The sequence below is a fragment of the Cyprinus carpio genome, chromosome A18, assembly GCF_018340385.1.
Source record: "Cyprinus carpio isolate SPL01 chromosome A18, ASM1834038v1, whole genome shotgun sequence".
Taxonomy (NCBI): domain Eukaryota; kingdom Metazoa; phylum Chordata; class Actinopteri; order Cypriniformes; family Cyprinidae; genus Cyprinus; species Cyprinus carpio.
In genome coordinates this window covers 18,974,739-18,995,494 of record NC_056589.1, presented here as the reverse complement: position 1 = coordinate 18,995,494, position 20,756 = coordinate 18,974,739, and the positions used below count along the sequence as shown (strand labels likewise).

The 20,756-nt window shown below is 36.5% G+C and overlaps 1 protein-coding gene across 1 annotated transcript; it reads right to left on the bottom strand.

Moving 5' to 3' along the window:
* Nucleotides 1–1,865: 1,865 nt before the first annotated feature.
* LOC109110129 (calretinin-like) lies at nt 1,866–10,647 on the bottom strand. The gene is made up of 11 exons (XM_042775253.1): nt 10,459–10,647; nt 7,079–7,155; nt 6,328–6,396; nt 6,005–6,085; nt 5,309–5,365; nt 4,832–4,909; nt 4,325–4,380; nt 4,192–4,231; nt 4,045–4,098; nt 2,548–2,619; nt 1,866–2,463 (listed from the first exon to the last, which is right to left on the bottom strand). The coding sequence occupies exons 1-11, from the start codon at nt 10,550–10,552 to the stop codon at nt 2,347–2,349; spliced, it is 795 nt and encodes a 264-aa protein (XP_042631187.1). The 5' UTR covers nt 10,553–10,647; the 3' UTR covers nt 1,866–2,346.
* Nucleotides 10,648–20,756: the final 10,109 nt, after the last annotated feature.

Sequence of the window (20,756 nt, the reverse complement as noted above, 5' to 3'; positions counted from 1 at the left end):
TGTGAGCCTTAACTCTTATGTATCTATCAGAAGTGACCATTTAACATCCACTCAAGCACATTTTTGCTTGTCCTTTTAGCCTGCTCGCCCCCTAACCCCCTCCCTTTCCTTTTATGCTTTCAATTTTCTGTGAGACTTATGAGGCTTACAATGAGCCTCAAGGACATTAAAGGCCTTTCTAATTATATTAGCATATGCTGAGTGGCAGAGCGCATTGGTGGTTCAGTGGCAACATCCTCACTTGCCTCACAAGAGATCCAGGGAAGATAAACTGAAGCTGTTAAATCTTTGTCTTAGTTTGTAGCTGCTGTGAGCCACATCTTGAGCTTTGAGGCATAACTTAGAAAGTGGATTCTAAGCCTGTGTATGGTGTATTCTAACTTGTTTTGGGTACTGCTATTAATGTGATTAAGTTTACTTCAATGAAAATTACTTCGGTACACTGAAAAAAAATGGTGGTGAAATAGTTGTCACTCAGAAATTGCTAGTAGGTTTCATAAATAAAGAAAAAGATGCAGCAAAAACATTGACTCAAACATATAATTTTGATGCAGGAAGACTGAAATAGTATTTTCCGAGTATTTAAAACATGCTCCAGTCAAATTTTTATTTAATTTTTTTACAAGCATCTCCTAAAAACATCAATTTCAGTTGAAAGAGATCCATTCATTTATAATGGGGTAAATTGCAGTAGTAACCAAATTTTTATGAATTAGGTCAAATATTAATTTAATCCAATGCTGTTTTGAACTGTTGATGCACCATTAGATGGTCTTTATACCTGGATTAGCTTCATCAAGTCTTAAAAAGTATTTAGATGGTAATTGAAAGGCATCTCAAAGGCCTCCAAATTAAAATTAAGGATTTTCAATTTGCATCAATTACCTTGAGGAAACAATGTTTTCTTTTTGAAGAATACAGCCTCATTCCCATTTTGTGTGTAGTGTAGAAATGCTATAGAGGAGAATTGAGCCATCCACTCTCGGTTCCTCATTAAATTCACAGTAGCTAATAAAAGAACAGAATTCTCTTCATTTATTAATTCATTGCCCTGACAATTACAATATAGGCATTATACCAGACTGTTTCTTTTAATTGTATTCAGTAGGTACAAAGGGGAGGGCAAAGCTTTTTAAATCATTAAAAGCAAAATGTTTAGAGCTGAGAAATCTTTTTAGCGTATTATTTCCTTTACAGTTCATTTGCTTTTAACTAGATTCTCACTGGTATTTGAGTACATGCTACATTGGATTTTTATTTATGTATTTACATTTTTATGTATGCGGAGTATGCAGAAGTGTTTAAGAAAAAATAATTATAATCACTTAATTATCAGTATTTTTTACTTGAAATAGTCATCTTCAGATACAGGAATGTGTTTTTTTTAGAATTAAAATATTATATAGAATGTTAAATAGAATTTGTCAGATTAGATAAATGTTAAACGTTTTGCACACAATTATCAGTGTATATCAAAGCAATGTTAACACTCAGTGCAAACAGTGTAGAGAATAACCATTTATAAAACCAAAACTGCATTGGGATAAATTATTCATGTTCTGATGATTAATTGATAGGAAATTCTACAAACTCTTGCTATGTAAGAGAAAAGTCTAGCAGATAAATTATTTAATGTGGTTTAAAAGCATCTGGACACAATTGAGAATGATTTTTACTTGAAATGTGATGTCTCCATCCAGCATGTCACAGAGGAGCCTGGATAAGATGTTACATGTGACAAAGGCCATTTTTAAAGAAATAAGGATGTTCTGTTCTGTAAAAGGAATGTTCCCCCTATTGTATATATTTTAATGCATTCTCCAAAAACATTTCCCTAGAATGAACAAAACAGATGAAACACAAAATGTTTATCACATAACTTTTATTAATGCTCTTAGTTACATCCTTAAACAGTATCAGCCAAAAAACACCACAAACCCAAACATAATTGGGCAGGAATGAAATGAGGTCAAAAACGAACTGAAGAGGAAACCAAACGAAAGGGAAGAAACCAGTAGAAGAATTTGAAGCCAAGCACTCCAAATAAATATATCACATATCTAACCATTTTACACCATTAGTCTGCTGCTCTTTCAGTAAGATTCATCTTTAAATATATTGTTTAAAATTTGAGCAAAGGGCATCATAGTAGTTGCAGTTTGTAGGCAAAGGAAAGCAGTGGCGATCGGGGTGTGGGAAAGGGAAGGAAAGAAGGGGAGAGGAGAGACTCATTCAGAACTCATTAGAGAGGGGGGTAGGAGGGAAACGGGGTGCCCGGCACATGCACACAGTTACAGTATTCAGGCAGCTGGAACAGAGCTGAGATGGAGGTCAGCAAGCCTTGATTCACAGCATGGGCTCCCGGCAAAGGACAATCTCCAGCTCTGTGCGGTACAGTTTTCCCCCGTCTGACAGTGCCATGATGCTTTGCTTATAACCAGTCAGGCTCTTAGAGTCCACATCCTGAGGTTAAACACATTCACAATTTGTGGGATTGTGTTCCTTATCTGTCATTGTCAAATGCTATAATAATTCTTCTTATCTCACCTTATTGTTTTTCTCATAGAGGTCCTTCAGGAGAGCATCCAGCTCCTGCTCATCAATATAGCCATTTCCATCCTTGAAAGCAGAAAACAACACCTGTGAAATTCTGTTTGTTACAGTTTAGAAAACTGTTTGAATGTTCTTCTGTGGAACAAATGAGGACGATTGTACTAATTTCTCTTTTCTAGACTTTAAAGTCCTCTGGAGCCATGAAATACACAATGAAATGTAACTGTTAACTGTTAACAACCAAATAACTCTTGAGAACTGGATCAGTCCAATTTGTGAATGAATTATTCAGTGTATAATTTGCTGAACTGGATCAACTCATTCATTCATCTCTCATAGACTCAAGATCTTTATTGAATAGCAGGTTATATTTAGGTTATATGTAAGTCATAGGCCTTCAGAAAACTTGGAATAAAGTGGACAATTTGCATAGACACTTGTTATTTTAAAGTGCTTGAAAGAAAATTTCATTTTCATTTAGTTTAACTTGATGTATTAAAATAACTAAAATTGTTATAAAAATGACAAAACTAGATACAGTAGCCTATATTAACAAAAAATACATTTTAAATATATATTAGACAAACACAACAAAATTTATAAAAAAAAAATAAAATAAAAACTATAATAGCATCTCAATATATATAGTATTTGTATTAACAGGATCATATTGGTTTATAATGATAATTGTTGACTGACTGTTAAGTGACTGAAAAAGGCCTGTCTGTTTGAATTCTCGTTTTATGACTATAAGCCATATTAGTTCTCAGATGGCTTGGCAAGTGTCTTGCTCTAAATATTTTTCTGCAGTAAGGCATTGTGACTGCTGAAGAAACAAACACAAAAACAAAATGAGAACTAAACTAATCATAAATCTGACATAAACTTAAATGATATTAACATTGAATGCACATTGTGTTCATGTGGACTACATTTAACAATTGAAAGTTGGTTCTCACAGCAAGCCAGTTTAGCCTTAACATGTGAGTGGGTGATGTTGTCTAATGGTCTCTATTTGCTCACAGATATTGCATTAAACTTAAAACTGTTTGATTATATAGAACAAGGTTTAGATAATCTTGTCTTCATAAAGGGCAAACGCCTGGACTGTGCAAGTTAACTGGACAAGGACTGATTATGAACTAGCAATTAAATAGCAATTTTCATCTTGCAGCAATTTTCATTGGGATTTCTGTAATTACTAGTGGTTGGCACTTAAACTGTTGAAAATGAGCTGTTGAAAACTGTTGAAAAAATCTTTTTCCAAATGATGATACCACCAAGCTGGAAGATGTGGGCAGAAAAACAGGTGCAGTTACTTCTGCTTATTTACCTGCAGGTGACCAGGGATGCTGTTTTGCATTCAGAAGGCACTCACGAAGGAGGGGAAGATCAAATTTCCAGCAACATTGCAGAAGTGCATACAAATCTATAGAATACCCTAAAGCCCTGCAAAACACATTACGCTGTTCTTGCTGGATTATACATTACCTTATCATAGTATGCAAATATGGCGTTGAACTGCTCAGCAGTCAGCCTGACGCCCTGTTGGGCAATAAAAACATCTTTCAGTGCAAAAATATTTGACCTTAAGAAGCTCATGAAGCGTAAAAGCTTAATGTATAAATGTACTCTTACTTGAAACTTCAACAAGAAATTCTCCTGAACCGGCAGAAGCTAAATAAACAAAAAATGGTTTTGTTTAAAGCGTGTCTTACAAAGTGATTTGTACCTTTTTTTATTTTTTAAACTTTATCAGATCATTTCTCACCTCGCCATTTCAGACAGACCCAGTTTCCCATCGCCATTCAGATCAAACATCTTGAGCTAGAAAGGGAGACAATGGCTCAGTTTAAATGTTTACACACTAAAGAAATCCTGCATCAGATTGCTTTATGAAATCAATATTTCCTATTGCTGCACAGCAGGTTTTTTTTAATGAATTATTTTTTTTACTTATTTTGTTCTTCACAATGGATAGAGGACAACTAAGGCTCTCAATTGTCCAGCTGGCTTGCCTTGGAATAACTCAAGTTTGTCTCTGGCCTTAAGGAGTGGACATATGTTAACACAACTGGAGTGCAGACACAACCCGTGGGGTTGCATAGTGGCACAATGATTTTAAGGTGAAATAGCACTTTAAAGTTCTATATATGTGTTAAAAATTAAATGACTTTTATTGAGTTAAAAGCTTTTTGTCATTAAAAAATAAATGACATTAATAAACATAAAACACTAGGAGGTATAAGACACCGACTAATGCAACACAACTACTTACTATTGTTTGTGTGTATTCCTGCAATTTTTGGTCATCGTAGTGTCTGTTTGCCTTTTTAAGCAGGTCAGAGAGGAAGCCCTGTTGGAAGTAAAAATCCCAAGAATATGATAATTTTATATACATTTAGACAATTAAAATAAAAATAATGTAACATATATTATTCCGTTAAAAAAAATCTAATTTCTATCATTATCTTATAAACCCTCTACCTTTCTGGTTTGTGAACCCCTTAAGCATTTTCGCCTTAGAAGAACATTATTTGTTAGTGACATCTGCTTTACTCTTTTTGAGGTCATCGTCTCTTCAGTGAGCATTGCTTCATTTGCATTTGTAGTGATTTGTATACTCTCTTTGGAATGCCAGCCAAATCCAGAGAGATTTGCATAGTTTCCATCTGCCACACCACATTAGCAGCTTTCGATACTCTTTTCAGGATTGTTATGAAACCACAGCAGAGGAAAGTGATAGAAATCTTACCTTAAGTTCATTAGCCTCAATGAAGCCGCTGCGGTCTGTGTCATATTTTCGCCAGGCCTACAGATAGCGGTAAAAAAGATATTGTAACTGTACTATCAGCACAGAGTACAGCTATACATGCAATATATCTCAGGTTGGACAAATGAGAAGAATAGGAGAGCGGAGGTGAAGAAATAATTGGCAAATGATTCTTACGTTAATTACACTGGCTTTTTCATTATACCCTCTGTATTTTCTATTCAAAGCAGCTGTGCATTGTGAGAACAAGGAGCAAGAAATGCCATTTAATGAATGTTTTAATCTAGCAGCTGGCCTTGTTTCCATCACAGGCTTTTATAAAAGATAGATGCCTCCCTCTACAGGTCTACAGAGAATTACAGCAGCACATCTATAATACATGAGTCTGAAAATAGAAGTTTGTACTTACTCATTCTAGACCTTTAAAAGGCTTGCCTACCACACTGGATGATTAAAAAGCTTCCCTTTCTCTTTAGCTCCACTCTCTCTTCAACTTGACACAATACATCATTGTAGCAGTCAATTTCTGATGATCAAACTCTCCGAAATGTTGCATTTGGCTATGCATATTAGATTATAATAGGGAAGATATATGTATGGCGCCCAAGAAGAGTTTTGTGTTATCAATATATAAATGACCACGGATTTATAAAATGAAAAAGTAGCATCATCACTTACAGTCATGAATTCAGTGCTTGATCCCACAAACTGTCTGAAGCAGAGGAGAAAGTTCTCTTCTGTGGGCAAGATCTGAGCCAGCTGATGAAAAGTGGATTGAGTAAGTAGATTAGCAAAAAGAATTGAAAACCTTTTTTTTCTAGTTGACACCATGTTTTTTGGACAGCTCTATCAGTAAGTTACAGGTTTGATTAAAGTGATGAGTGGGATAAGAGTTTTCCTCTTCTCGGAAAGCAAGATGGGATGATGGGATAATTGGGCTGGGTAAGGTTGATGTGTTGATTGGTTTGTTGTTCTTTTTCTTATGTTTTTTAAATTGTCACGTCTTTGTTCTTGTCGAATTTATGCATGAACTCTTTCATCTTCTCTTTAAAGGCTGCATTTGAGGGGTCCTGTGTGAAGAAAGCACAGCAAGATGAATCTTCTTCTCGTTCTTATATTGTAAAAGCTTTATTTAGTTTGTGCTTCTCAGGTTAGGAAAAAGCTATCACTTTATAAGTGATGTACATTGTGCATTGCCTTGTGCCATATTCATTGCCTCTTGTGAGGCAGATAATAGCATTACTAACTTTATGAGACCATTTGTGACGCTCCCTCCGTTTTATTGTGGAACATACAGGGATGAAGATAAAATCTCCTTTCTTATTTTTCCTGCATGCCATCTGCCTAGTCATCTGGGGTCTTTATATATTTGATTTGCACACGGTTCCCTCTAAGAAACGTCAGTAAAATGGGGCCCAAAGTATTGTTTTAATATGAAGGAATTTTATATATTGAATTGAGTGTATTGACACTATTGACAGTTGCTTTCTTCAAATTTTTAAATTATGCATTGCAATGTGCTGCATTTTGGGTTTAACCCTTTAAGCTTCTTTGATGATGTACTTTGAGTTGATCATGCAAAAAGAGTAACAATCTCACAATCTTTCAGTTTAAGCACAATGAATACAACACAATACAACACAATGAAGTCTACTCATTGCTTTGAGAATGCCACAGTATAGTTTGGAAGATACAGTGCTTCCTAATGAGATGTATTTCTGTTAATACTCCTTCACTTGTCTGTATACTCACCACACCAGCCCCTCTCCGTGCAATCTCCAGCTGACTAAAGAAGTTTTCAAGCTCCTTACCCTCAATGTAGCCATTTCCTGCAATATAAGGAAGTGTGGTTCAGTACTTACCAAGATGTCTTAAACCATAATGATGTTTGTCATTATATGACTAGATAATTACTGCCTCTCAATTGAAATGCTAAGTAATGAGATTGCCTAGATGGCTGCTTTGAAGCTGATTAACTCTGGATTGGTTTGTTGGCTGGCGCCCAAATCCAAGTAACACAGTTCTTAATTAAAAACTTTTGATGGCTAGTCTCCCAGTTAAGCTTTGAAGGCTCTCTCTTTTCCATTTTTTCCTCTAATTGGAGGCCTTACAGTATGAGGCTTTTAAAGCTATTTATTTGAAAAGACGAAAAGGAGAGTCTTCTTGATGCTACTGCTGAAATTTTAAATCGCCTCCACAAATAAATGTAATATTACTATCAGGGGGTAATTTCCCATGCCAGGAAATTGTCCCTTCATGCAAAGGAAATATGCGTTTGTGTATGCGTGTTTGAAATGGGATTTTGTGTGCATGGCCTAATACATCACAACAGTGACTGTAACTTATGTGAAGTGAGGACTAAAATGAGTTCATAAATCATAAGTATTATCTTATTATTTGTGTTTCTTCCAAAGCCTTCATGTTTGAAATGTCTTAGTCTTAACTACTATGATTGTTGATTAATTTGCCTGTGGATTAGAGTGGCATTTGTAGACATCTGGACACATGATTTGTGGTTAATCTCTCTTTCTGTTATCACTGCATGGTTGAGAAAATACTATGAGCTGTATGTAAGAAGACAGGCAGTTTTACTAGTGTTTTTGCAATCGATCTGACTGTTGCGCTGAGAAAATGAACACTACATACATTTTTGCCAGAGATCTATACAGAATAATTACACTACTAATTTGTTGAGTGCAACACATAATAATTATGGTTCACACAGGCATTAATCCTGCTGAGTATGTTGGAAATGACTATGTTGCCATCTGGTGTCGATATGATTGCTCTGACATTTTGTGAGCTAATATGAACATTCATTCTTCTTACAATGAATTTTTGGAAAATGTCTTTGGAAATGTCACTGTGTACAGGTTGTTGATTCCATTGTGCTTGTATAAAATATGGCCCATGCATTAGTTATATACTGACCATTAGTTTTTCATTTGTACCATATTGAATGCTATGTCTATATGTTTTTTATTGGCTCTACCTATGCTTTTATCATCATTCTTCTAGCACATTTACATTGTTATGGGATTGTTAGCCATCTTGGAAATAGAACTGATGTGTTGGAGAGGCCATTTTGGACTATGACACAACAAAACATCTCACTCACTGAATCTTAAGTTCCATTTTGTTGCAGTAGCTATGAACTTATAAAAACAAACTTGTGATAATAAAACAGAATGAATTTCCATCAAGCCACATGAGTGGTAATGCATCTTTAATAGAACATAATTCCAGATGCTTCTCAATATCTTCTAGATGATATTATGTGGTGACGTGGTTGACTGAGAATCTTAATAAACATAATTCAGGTCAGTTTTATTTTTTTTAAACCAATCTTGTACCAGTCAGATTAATTGGTTACTTTTTAACTTTTTAACATTAATTCCTCATAAACTTGTCAGACTGTGCACTTTCTATTTTTTTAATGGAATTTTTGTCAAAGATTCTCACGCTTTCTAGCTTTTTAAGGTTCGTTTTCTAAGAATTGATTTGATTGTCATTCCCAGCACAAATGTAAATTCTCTTAAACTTAAGTTTTTCGTGATATAGGGCTACTTGTGATAGAAGTACCCAATAATCTCATAAATGATTGTTTGTTTTATAAATGTAGCCTACTGCCTGACAGGGGCGTCGGACTGGGGGTAAAACCAGTACTGATTACCAGGGCCCCAAAGGAAGAGAGGGCCCTTGAAAAGTCTGGAATAGATTATATTTTATCTAGATATTTTCATTGGTGGGGGGGTGGGGGGCATGGTGTCCCATCAGGACTGCCTATGCATAGGGCCCGGGATCTTGTGCAACGCCCCTGCCGCCTGATACAGAGTGCGAAAAATCCGCTGTTGCTGTGGTTACCGCCCCAGAACGCAACTTCTTTTTTTTCGAGCGTCTATTTAGCGCACTACTAACTTGGAACTTTTGCTGTTAATGAAATTGAAAACACATAGCATATTCAGTCTAATTATATTTAAAATAAAATAAAATAAATGGATTAGGACCCAACCCAACACGTTTGTTTTGTTGTTTCCTCTGAGGTTGTTTTATTTTTCCCTTGCTATAATTTTATCGCTGAGATGACAGGGTAACGCTATTCTAGGTTAGTATGTATGATATTTGTCAATTTCGTTTTTCTGTATTTCAATAATATACATTCGGCGGGAAACGAACAGGAAAGAAACCGGGACCAAGTTGCTAACGATAACATCTGCCCTATGGATACGATTATGTTCCTAATACATAAATAATTAGTCAATGAGATATTTTCAGCTTTAGATATTGCATGATGCAAGGCAACTGCTAACTCCCCAGGAATAATATCCAATGAGCTTCCAGTAAGTGATCTTCAGTAGATGTCCTGGGTGACGAGGATACACTCCCAACAAAGAAGCACCGAGAGATGCCCGGAATGCGTAAAAACACATGGGAATAGACAGCATAAGATAAGCTGAACTTTTTCTTTCTCGATCACAATCAACGCGCGCATGATGCACAAAAATTATAGCTACGTGGGCATCTCACTACATTTTGATATACAGCCTCGGTCTGAAACATTTTTCCGAGATAGTAACTGAGTAAAAGTAATTTCACCAATGGGACTCTATATGGAGCGCCTTCTGTAGTTACTGGCAGTTACTTCGCTAATGATTGTAACAATCAAAGCATTTTAAGCCACATTATACGCTACAATTACTTATTAGATAATAGCAATGTTGATTTAAATCTTCTCATGATTTGTGCCATGAAGGGTTCTAAAAATGCTCAATGAATAAATGACGTGACAGTATGATTCATAAAATAACCTCATATAAAGGGACTTATTAAAAAAAAATTATACAATATTAAACAAATTAATGTAGCCTATTATTACTGCATCACCGATTACAATAGCCGTAGATCATAAATGGTAGAATGTTATCAACTTTCTTTGATCTATTTTGTTTTATTTCGCACGTAAATTTCTAACAAAATCTTTAGTTCCTTGGCACTACAAGTATGTTCTTTGGAAATTGTTAGCGTCAAACTTTTTTTCTGCTATTTTAATGATAGCATTTCACTTATGACTTATGAATAAGTTCTTTCTCAGAATCATAATACGTGGAATAAACGGAGCATCTTTTACTCACCGTCTGCATCAAAATGTTTCCAGATGTCCAGGAACTGGGATGCGGTCAGCTCTGCCAAGTGAAGGTAGGGAGGCTGCTGTCCTTTGTTTGCCATGCTTTTGTGTATCTGTCCCACTGTCCACAATAATATCCCGGGCGAACTTTACTCAGTCAGAGTCTAATTCGCACTGCAACTCCCTCAGTGCTTTGCAGGGGGTTTTAAATGCGCTGAGTGCTTGCAATCCTTTGGCGCTCATGAGGGTGGCGCAGTAGTTCCAGCATCATTGTTTCATGGTTCAGCACTCGCGCACCTGCTGGGAACGCTGCTGGAGATGCTCAGCTCTAAAGATGCTTTCACAGAAACATGTAGATGGACCAGAATCACTGTATGCAATTTATTAAACGTTCTGCTCCGCTAACGTAATGCATATTGTGACTGATACTGATAATGTAAATTATGGAATAACTACAGATGAAACAGGAACTTCTCAGTTTAGCCCTGAAACCCCCACGTCCCCACAAAATGAACAATTCTTTTTTTTTTTGATGGAATGTTGATTATTATTATTTTACCCTTCTAATCTTTATTCAAAATACCCCCCCCACCCGAAACTACATCTCTTTTCTTATAACATGTGCACACATGTGCTATACAGAAAATTCCACCAATCAGAGAGTCACAGCTAGCAAAGCTTTGCAAAATAGATCTTTAGCTTTGTCCATTCCCACAAAGAACTGCGAATGACATTATCATCTCCCTATGCTCTCAAAATACTCAGATATTTGTATATATGCATATTTCCCAGTGTTTTTGTTGATTCAGGATAACTGGTGCTGTTGTCCTGTAGTGTCCCCTCCTCTTATAATGTCTCTTGATATTAGTAATTAAATATTGAGTACTTTATGTTTCAGTTATTTTGTATATTTTCCTTTATTAGCAGAAATCACGCTTTGTGTGTCACCAAGCAACACAGACTGAAAGTCTGTCTGAAGCTGCGCATAGTAGAGAAACAGAATGACAGAGACTTCCCCTTCCTTTTCATTCTGTAATCCCTCTACTCCAGCTCCCTGCTGACTTATGAGAGAATCCCCTCTACGAGCAAACCTGGAGCCAGAGAAAATGCCAACTCCCATATTCTGGTCAGTAGAGTGATAAAAACTGTTAAACATTCCAAGGCTGTTTTAATAAATTACTCTAAAAATATGCTGCTTGGCAGTATAATATGAGACAGTGTATTGTATGAGCTAGTACAGAGCAGGTGTAGGCAATGTGTTAATGGAAATGCAGTTAAAATTTCTGCACCACTGAACATTCAAATGTCAGAAGAAGTATTATTTTTCTTCATTATCATATTCAAATCTGTCAGTGTTTGTGAATGCAGTTTTGTGTACTCTTAGAGGTGCTTGCAATCAAAGAGAGTGATAGAACACATCTGTCCCCGTGGAGCCCACAGCATCAAAGGCTAATTATCCCACTGAAGCCATTCATGCATACTGCTGCCTGCACCATAGGAACAGGGAACAGAACATTGGGAAAAGTAATGCTAACTTACCGCAGGGATCCCAAGAACTCAGCAGTAAATACTGCGTTCTCACTCCCAAATATGTGTAATTACCCAGCCCATGCAACACGCCAAAAGCTTTAAAGGGGTCATATGATGCTTTTTTAAAGATCATTATTTTGTGTATTTGGTGTAACAGAATATGTGGTCATGCTTTAATGTTCAAAAAATACATTAATTTTCAAATACTGTACATTATTGTGGTTCTTTTTTGAAGATCATCTCTCAAACACGTCGTTTTCTACAAAGTCCCTCCTTCTGACAAGCACAGTCTGCTCTGATTGGCCAACTGATCCAGTGCATTGTGATTGGCCGAGCACTGCAAGCACTCATCGGAAATGTAACGTCCCTTTCCATAATTGCGAGCTTCATCTTTCAAAATAAATGTAAAGACCTTATCCTTAGTTTTACCATTAGTTCAGGCCCGAAAGGGGAACAGAGTTGCGTGACAGACACAGTGATGAAGCTTGTACTGTATGTGTTTGCAGTACACAAGCCATGGACGGTTAAGACAGCTGACTCCACTGTGTGACCCTCTCTCTCTCTCTCTCTCACACACACACACACACACACACACACACACGATGCGCAAAACTCTGCATTTGCACAGTCAATAGCAAATACTTTAATAACAAAACATACACTAGCTGATTCAGAAGCGCCAGATTGTCGTAGCAGAGTCTGCATTACCTCCTCTCCTAGGTTCACGAAACGGTCATCCATAAAATGCGTTGCTGTTCTGATGTAAGTAATCTTAAAGATTCCTAAATGCATCTACTTTCGGAAGGCCAAATAAACTACTTTTGCTTTCGCCTAGATACACACAAATTCTCCCTGACATGACTCATGCTTCAACATTAACTGCGGTTACTGAAACCATGCCTTCTTTCTTTGCGTGAACATTTGGGTGCCATTATGCAAATATTTCCACATAATGGCGTAAATATGTGGGGGCGTGTTTGAATGAGCTGTTTTGGGGGTGTGGCAGAGTCTTAACTTTGATAAAGAATATCTCTTTGGATTTGAGACTTTAGTCTTTGCAACTTTACAGATCTTCTTCATGCACCAAGACCTTGTAACACTACAAAGAGAAAGGAAAAACTTTATAAAAGTTAAGACTTGTCCATGCCCTCCTAAAACGCCTCGTTTAACCCTTTCGCACGTAAGTTTAAAATATTCTAGCAGAGCCCCCAGCGTGAATTTTTTTAGGCGACCGTTATTTTAGAATCGCCTTATTGTTTTTATGGCGACACGTCATGCTTGTCATGTGACACAACACAGCCACAATAGATCTGTATGACACATGGATCGCTTTTATTTCGTTTTTCTTGTTTTATTCTAAATATTTACAAACATGGTCAATACAGGTCCTTCTCAAAAAATTAGCATATTGTGAAAAAGTTCATTATTTTCCATAATGTAATGATAAAAATTAAACTTTCATATATTTTAGATTCATTGCACACCAACTGAAATATTTCGGGTCTTTTATTGTTTTAATACTGATGATTTTGGCATACAGCTCATGAAAACCCAAAATTCCTATCTCAAAAAATTAGCATATTTCATCCGACCAATAAAAGAAAAGTGTTTTTAATACAAAAAAAGTCAACCTTCAAATAATTATGTTCAGTTATGCACTCAATACTTGGTCGGGAATCCTTTTGCAGAAATGACTGCTTCAATGCGGCGTGGCATGGAGGCAATCAGCCTGTGGCACTGCTGAGGTGTTATGGAGGCCCAGGATGCTTCGATAGCGGCCTTAAGCTCATCCAGAGTGTTGGGTCTTGCGTCAATCAACTTTCTCTTCACAATATCCCACAGATTCTCTATGGGGCTTCAGGTCAGGAGAGTTGGCAGGCCAATTGAGCACAGTAATACCATGGTCAGTAAACCATTTACCAGTGGTTTGGCACTGTGAGCAGGTGCCAGGTCGTGCTGAAAAACGAAATCTTCATCTCCATAAAGCTTTTCAGCAGATGGAAGCATGAAGTGCCCCAAAATCTCCTGATAGCTAGCTGCATTGACCCTGCCCTTGATAAAACACAGTGGACCAACACCAGCAGCTGACATGGCACCCCAGACCATCACTGACTGTGGGTACTTGACACTGGACTTCAGGCATTTTGGCATTTCCTTCTCCCCAGTCTTCCTCCAGACTCTGGCACCTTGATTTCCGAATGACATGCAAAATTTGCTTTCATCCGAAAAAAGTACTTTGGACCACTGAGCAACAGTCCAGTGCTGCTTCTCTGTAGCCCAGGTCAGGCGCTTCTGCCGCTGTTTCTGGTTCAAAAGCACACGCCTGTGCACGGTGGGTCTGGATGTTTCTACTCCAGACTCAGTCCACTGCTTCCGCAGGTCCCCCAAGGTCTGGAATCAGTCCTTCTCCACAATCTTCCTCAGGGTCCGGTCACCTCTTCTCGTTGTGCAGCGTTTTTTTTCCACACTTTTTCCTTCCCACAGACTTCCCACTGAGGTGCCTTGATACAGCACTCTGGGAACAGCCTATTCGTTCAGAAATTTCTTTCTGTGTCTTACCCTCTCGCTTGAGGGTGTCAATGATGGCCTTCTGGACAGCAGTCAGGTCGGCAGTCTTACCCATGATTGCGGTTTTGAGTAACGAACTAGGCTGGGAGTTTTTTAAAAAGCCTCAGGAATCTTTTGCAGGTGTTTTAGAGTTAATTAGTTGATTCAGATGATTAGGTTAATAGCACGTTTAGAGAACCTTTTCATGATATGCTAATTTTTTGAGATAGGAATTTTGGGTTTTCATGAGCTGTATGCCAAAATCATCAGTATTAAAACAATAAAAGACCTGAAATATTTCAGTTGGTGTGCAATGAATCTAAAATATTTGAAAGTTTAATTTTTATCATTACATTATGGAAAATAATGAACTTTTTCACAATATGCTAATTTTTTGAGAAGGACCTGTATACTATGAAATATCAGATATTCCGATTCTGAAATATGTGCAAGTAAATTTATTTGGTAGTTTAAACACTTTTATATCGACCGTGTTGATCTATATGAGGTGATGGGTGCCGCAATGTTAGTTCGCGCTGAATCCGAGCTGTGGGATTTACAGCACGCAAATTCATCCTCTCCTCCCAAAACACGTTAAAGTAGGTCTCCGGTAAACTGGGAGAAGAGCAGAGTAAACTTTATAGTTACCTACACAATCTGTATATGATATCAATAAAACATGTATCAGATTATATTTGTAAGGATCATTATTGCCGTTTCCATAGACATCAGCATGTATTTTACAAACTGTAAATGTATGGTTTTGCTAGTACTTGTATTTAAATGTCTGAAACCTAAAATAAGCATTATATGATTGAGAACACTGAATATTTGTGATAATATGACAAGCGCTCAGCGCGTCTGATCTGGCTCTGGGGCAGCCAAAGTGCGAAAGCTGATTTAAATTCAGCAGTTGAGGACATGACGCATTGAAAGTTCTAAAAATGTAAAAATGTTTGTAAAAATGACGCATTTCAGAACGGCGGGGCATAGAGGAGCAACAATAATGTACATTATGTGGAAAAGAATGTTTTTTTTAATTTTTTTTTAAAAATGATGAATTCATTGCATTACACCAAATACACAACATAATGTTCTTTTTAGCAAGGTCATATGACCCCTTTTTAGTTTGAATAGTTTGACGGAAATGGCTCAACTAGGGCTAGATTAATTAAAAATCCACACACTTAATCACATTTCGCATGTCCCACAGAGAGCCAGTGGCTTATGAGGACTGTCTTCACGGTCACGGCATCTTAACACTAACCTTGATTATTTGAATAAGCAGATGCTTATGTTAATTCCATATTGAGTCAGGTCAAATGTGACTGATAGGTCTGACTGAGAGTTTCCTGACCTTGTCCAACAAAAGTATTAGACTTAGTAAGAGCCTTACAGTGCAATCTGGATCAACAAACAGCTGGTGTTTGCAACTTGCATTTATTAAAGTTCCAAACCCAGTTTCGGGAGGAGCCTAATCATACAGTTCTGTCAATTATCTCTATGACCATATAAGCAGCAGTCATTGCTCTGTTCCAGAGACAATTCTTCTGGCATCCTTCCACCTCGCCTTCTCCTCCTCTAATTCTTTCTCTTTTTCCTCCTCGCTGTACCATGGTGGTGCCTCGGGTTCGACCCTCCTTTGCAGCAAGCCAAGTTCATTTACCATTATCTGGCAGGGCTGAATGGACAGACAGGTGAACTCATGAACTGATTATAGAGCATGTTCTTAAGATGAGTGCAGCTGTTTGCAAAGAAAAACAACACTGAGAAGAGACTGTCTTTTAAATTCCAGGTAAATTCCTGGATTTTAATTGAATGTAAATTGTAGTAGCAAACAGAATTTTAATTCAAATTTGAATGTAAGGTATAGAATTCAAATGAATTGAACTCTAATTTTTAGGTTTATCAAGACAAAGTTTGAATGTATGCTCTTCAAAGGCTTCTGAAAGTCTTTGATAGATAGATAGATAGATAGATAGATAGATAGATAGATAGATAGATAGACAGACAGATAGATAGATAGATAGATAGATAGATAGATAGATAGATAGATAGATAGATAGATATATATGGTTGGTTATTTGGTAAGTTATGAATTTTGGTAGTTAGATAGTTAGGTGTTACTACCCTTATCAAAAGCAGTAGAGCTTTCACTCAATTTCAAGGTTGCTGTGCTTTAGACATACTATCGTTTCACCCCTGTGAATGCTTAGTTGTTTATGTGAAGTGAAATATGAGACTTTTCTTCCAGTGAGGGCATTGTCTCATGCTGGATTGTTGTTCCGTGTAGTTCATTGGAGGGGGAGACAAATGTGACTTCTGTTGAATGACTTTATATGTCTAACCTTAGGCTGGAGCTCCAGGTTATAAGGGGAAATTAATCTGGTATGTAGTTCACTGAATGTGCAAATGTTTTAGAGACAAAAAGTTGACAGAACCATTTCAATACTGCTGGCAAACTCATCCTGTTTACAGCTTGTCTGAGTTTGAGTGGGTTGTAGCGATTGGAGAGGTTATTAATCTATACCTGTGCTCCGTCTAGACAGAGCTGCCATGAGGCAGAGTGTTTCAATGTGATCCTGAGGAGTAAACAGTTTCCATTTGTCATTGACGAGAGGAAGCATGTAAATCACAAGCTTCCATCAAAGAAGCCTCATCCAGCAACATCTACATTCCTGCTGAATGTTTGTAAAAGGGATTTTTGTACAGGCTGCATTTATTACGTGTTCCAGGTAGCATTTTGCTGAATATGTGTACAAACTCCAAGGTCAAGGGCTTAACTTCAGCATAAATTAGATTAAAATACTTACCTATTATCCTTCTTCTGCTGAGAAATGATACTGAAATTTGAATACATATTTGAAAAATATATAGGCTAATATGGCAGCAGCAAATTTTATCATGCCAGATGTGTGCACAATATTTTTTTTAAGTAATCCTTCATAGTCAGAAGCTGTTGTCCTCTTATCAGACAACCTTTGGAAGGACTGGGGATCTAATATGATCTACAGGGTAAAAACGTCAATCAATATGCTGTGAAAGTGACAGTGAACTAATATGATCATTGAGGAATAGTCAGTCAATACCATCTGCTTGCCTTGTCACACAGTTGTTGGCTGTACTCCAGTGATCTGGCTGCTGACGGGCGAGTTTAGGAGTGTGGAAAGTCTTATTCAGCAGGGATGTCTCAGTCTGTTTCCTCTACATCCCGAAATCCACCTTTATAGTGATTGATCAAATTCCTCCAAAAACAGTGGGGTCCAAAAGTCTGAGTATAAGAAATGCTTCTATTTTGTATTTTTAATACATTTCAATCTAATTTAATAAATTCAGGGCTTGACATTAACACCAGTGGCTGTCACTCCCACTAGCCACTAAAAATGTTTACATTTGTTGTATCAAATTTAAGCTCATAAAAGGCTTAAATGGTACAAGAAAAGTCTTTATTATAATTTTAAGAGGTCTTAAATTTGGGGATGGAAGAACAAGAATCGTGACATGGCTTAATGTGATTTCAAAAAGGGGCCCTCGGTCCTTTCTTTACGCACTAGGCATTGGTTGGTCCTAAGTAAGGACATGCATTGATTGAATATGTGTTGGATGTGCGTGAGTGGGTAGAAAAATGAATGAAAATATATCTTTGATGGCCTTTTGCCTGATAAAATAGTGTTTATGAGTGCAGGACTGCTTTGTTTACAGCTATTCTCGGGGAAACCTCTATATTTCTGTTCCAAAAGCGCCACCTACTGTATGGTTAGAGAATGAATTTGCATTTTCAATAAGCCTATCTGCTGTTTTTGTTCAGACCACTACCAAAATCGACCCATAATTTTTAAGCAGCAAACACGCAAACTTGTAAATGTAAACCGGTGAATGGACAATAAGCTAATATGCCCTCTAAACATCTAAACGATTAAAACAGATGTTTGTTTTAAATTGATGTTTTAAATTAATATAAAATTTAAATTAAGCCTAATATTTGATACTTTTAACTCATCCCTTTTCTTAAAAAGGGTTTAAAGGCTAAAATCATTTTATAAAACTTTTTGTTTTGAAGTCATGTCATACTTAAGCACACTATGGTCAATTTTATTCATATAAAACATAATTTCCCAAAAACAAAATTGTGGCCAGTGGGCAAAAAAGTTAATGTCAAGCCCTGAATACATTTAATACATAAAATAAGTTTTACATGAATAAATGATTTGAGAATGATCTAAAGAGCATCTTATGTTTCAATGGAGCAAGAACTTGTCTGTACAGAGTCACATGATTACTGCAGTATCAATGTTTAGACACCTAGAAAGTGCAGAAGTTTCTTTTTTTTCATTGTTGAAAGTTTTTCTTAGGCTTCTTTTTATTTATTTATTTATTTTAAATTCCAAAATTTGAATGTACCTTCACCATTTCTACTTCATTATTTAGAATTATAGTTTTTTATTAATAGTTTAAATAGTTTATTAATTTTTATTTCAGTTTTAGTTGTTTCAAGTTAATCAAGTTGACTATTTGAAACTAAAATTATTTTTTTTTAGCAACTAGCTTCAAATACATTTTTAATATTTTCTTTTACTTCAGTTTACATTTGTTTTATTTCAAGTAAAAAAAAAATATTATGGTTTTAGTTTTAGTTAACTATAATAACCCTGGCTTTCACAATTTTGAACTCCATTGTATATATCAATGAGACAGAGGTTTATCGTTTTAGCAAGAGAGATGTCATGAGTGTGGATGTGAGAAAGGCACTGACCTTTGAACAATGCTCAGAATTACAACCCTACATTCTCTAATAAGGTCCCTCTTCCTCAGTGGATTTCACTGTTCCAAGAATGTGTATAGATGGTTAATGCCAACGTGTCCCCTGGGTTTTCTCTCACTCTTCCTGTGTCCCTTGCTGCAAAAATGATTTGAGAGTGATGGTGAGATATAAAGTATAGCTCTCCATCAAGCACACGATCACAGAAGGCTGATTAAAGTAAAATGAAAAAGAACAATCATGGGAGTGGATGTAATGTGGAGGGATGCGTTAAGAGGGCAGAGAGTGAAATATCAGGATTCTGATTTAAAGGTCTGTTATGCCTAAGATATCAGAGATTTGCCGTGAGGTTACAGTATGTGTCAAACTCTGTTCCATGTCTCGTGTTGTGTTATCCTCTCCCATGTGCTTCAGTTTTATGTTTATGCCCATATTTGGTTTTTCCTGTTCCTGTTCCCATTTAGTTCTATTGATCCCAGGTGTTTCCCATTAGCTCCCTTATGATTTAAGCCATGTGTGTTTCCATGTTTCCTGGTCCGCTGTTAAATGTCATTTCGTGTTTTCTTATAAAAACTTTTAAAATATGAATAAAAATATTTTTCATATATATATATATATATATATATATGTATATATATATATATGTATATATATATATATATCTATATCTCTTACTGACCCAAAACTTTTGCATGGTAGTGTAGGTAAAGGTAACTTACATTTACCTACTAAGAGCTGTTTTTCATTCAAATTCCAAACATTCTTTGTAGTGCTATCAATGTAGTGCTATCTGAAATACATGAAGACCTTGAAATGAAGAATGCTGAGCTGAAAGTTGCATTTCAGAGGAAAGCAGCTACAGAGAGAAACAAGATGTTCAAATGAGATAATATGTCAGAGAGAGAGAGCAGAACAAAAACGTGTAAGATCAAAACAGATCATTAAATTTTTTGACTTCTTCTGTTCCTCTAGTAAACCAGTGAGTGGAAGTACCGTCACTGCTGCGCACATCATGGGCATCAAGCCCTGAACATTTCAACAAAATGGCCTGTCACTAATTGCATATGAGTTACGTCTTCACTAATGTTTCTGGGCAGAGTCAGCACAACTGACTTTCCATAAATATTTTCTGAATAACAGACTGATCTGAAGGGCAGAGGCATCGTCTGACAGATTAACCTCGTTTCTCTAAAAGATTGTTTCCTCCAAAAATCTGATGTGTGCAGAGGTTTCTTGCAAAGATCTCTCACACAACTGCCACATGAAATACAAAGTGGAATCAGTATTCATGTACTAGTCATAAATGACTTCAAAAGTGTACTGTTTTTAGCAGCAAAATATATTATGACAAGAGCTAGTCACTACACTGAGAAAAACAATTTTCACTTAGAAATTGCTAATAAATTTCACAATTATTTAAAAAGAAAGCAAATTTTAAGTAAACATGAACTTTGAAGTAGAAACCGGAA

What these genes read in the sequence shown, in the direction of transcription:
- LOC109110129 (XM_042775253.1), bottom strand. Translation starts at nt 10,552, where the DNA reads ATGGCAAACAAAGGACAGCAGCCTCCCTACCTTCACTTGGCAGAGCTG. An exon ending in AATTCGACAAGAACAAAGAC is followed by an intron (nt 6,086 to 6,327) that starts GTGACAATTTAA and finishes ACTTTTCATCAG; the next exon opens with CTGGCTCAGATCTTGCCCAC. An exon ending in CAAGCACTGAATTCATGACT is followed by an intron (nt 5,366 to 6,004) that starts GTAAGTGATGAT and finishes CGCTATCTGTAG; the next exon opens with GCCTGGCGAAAATATGACAC.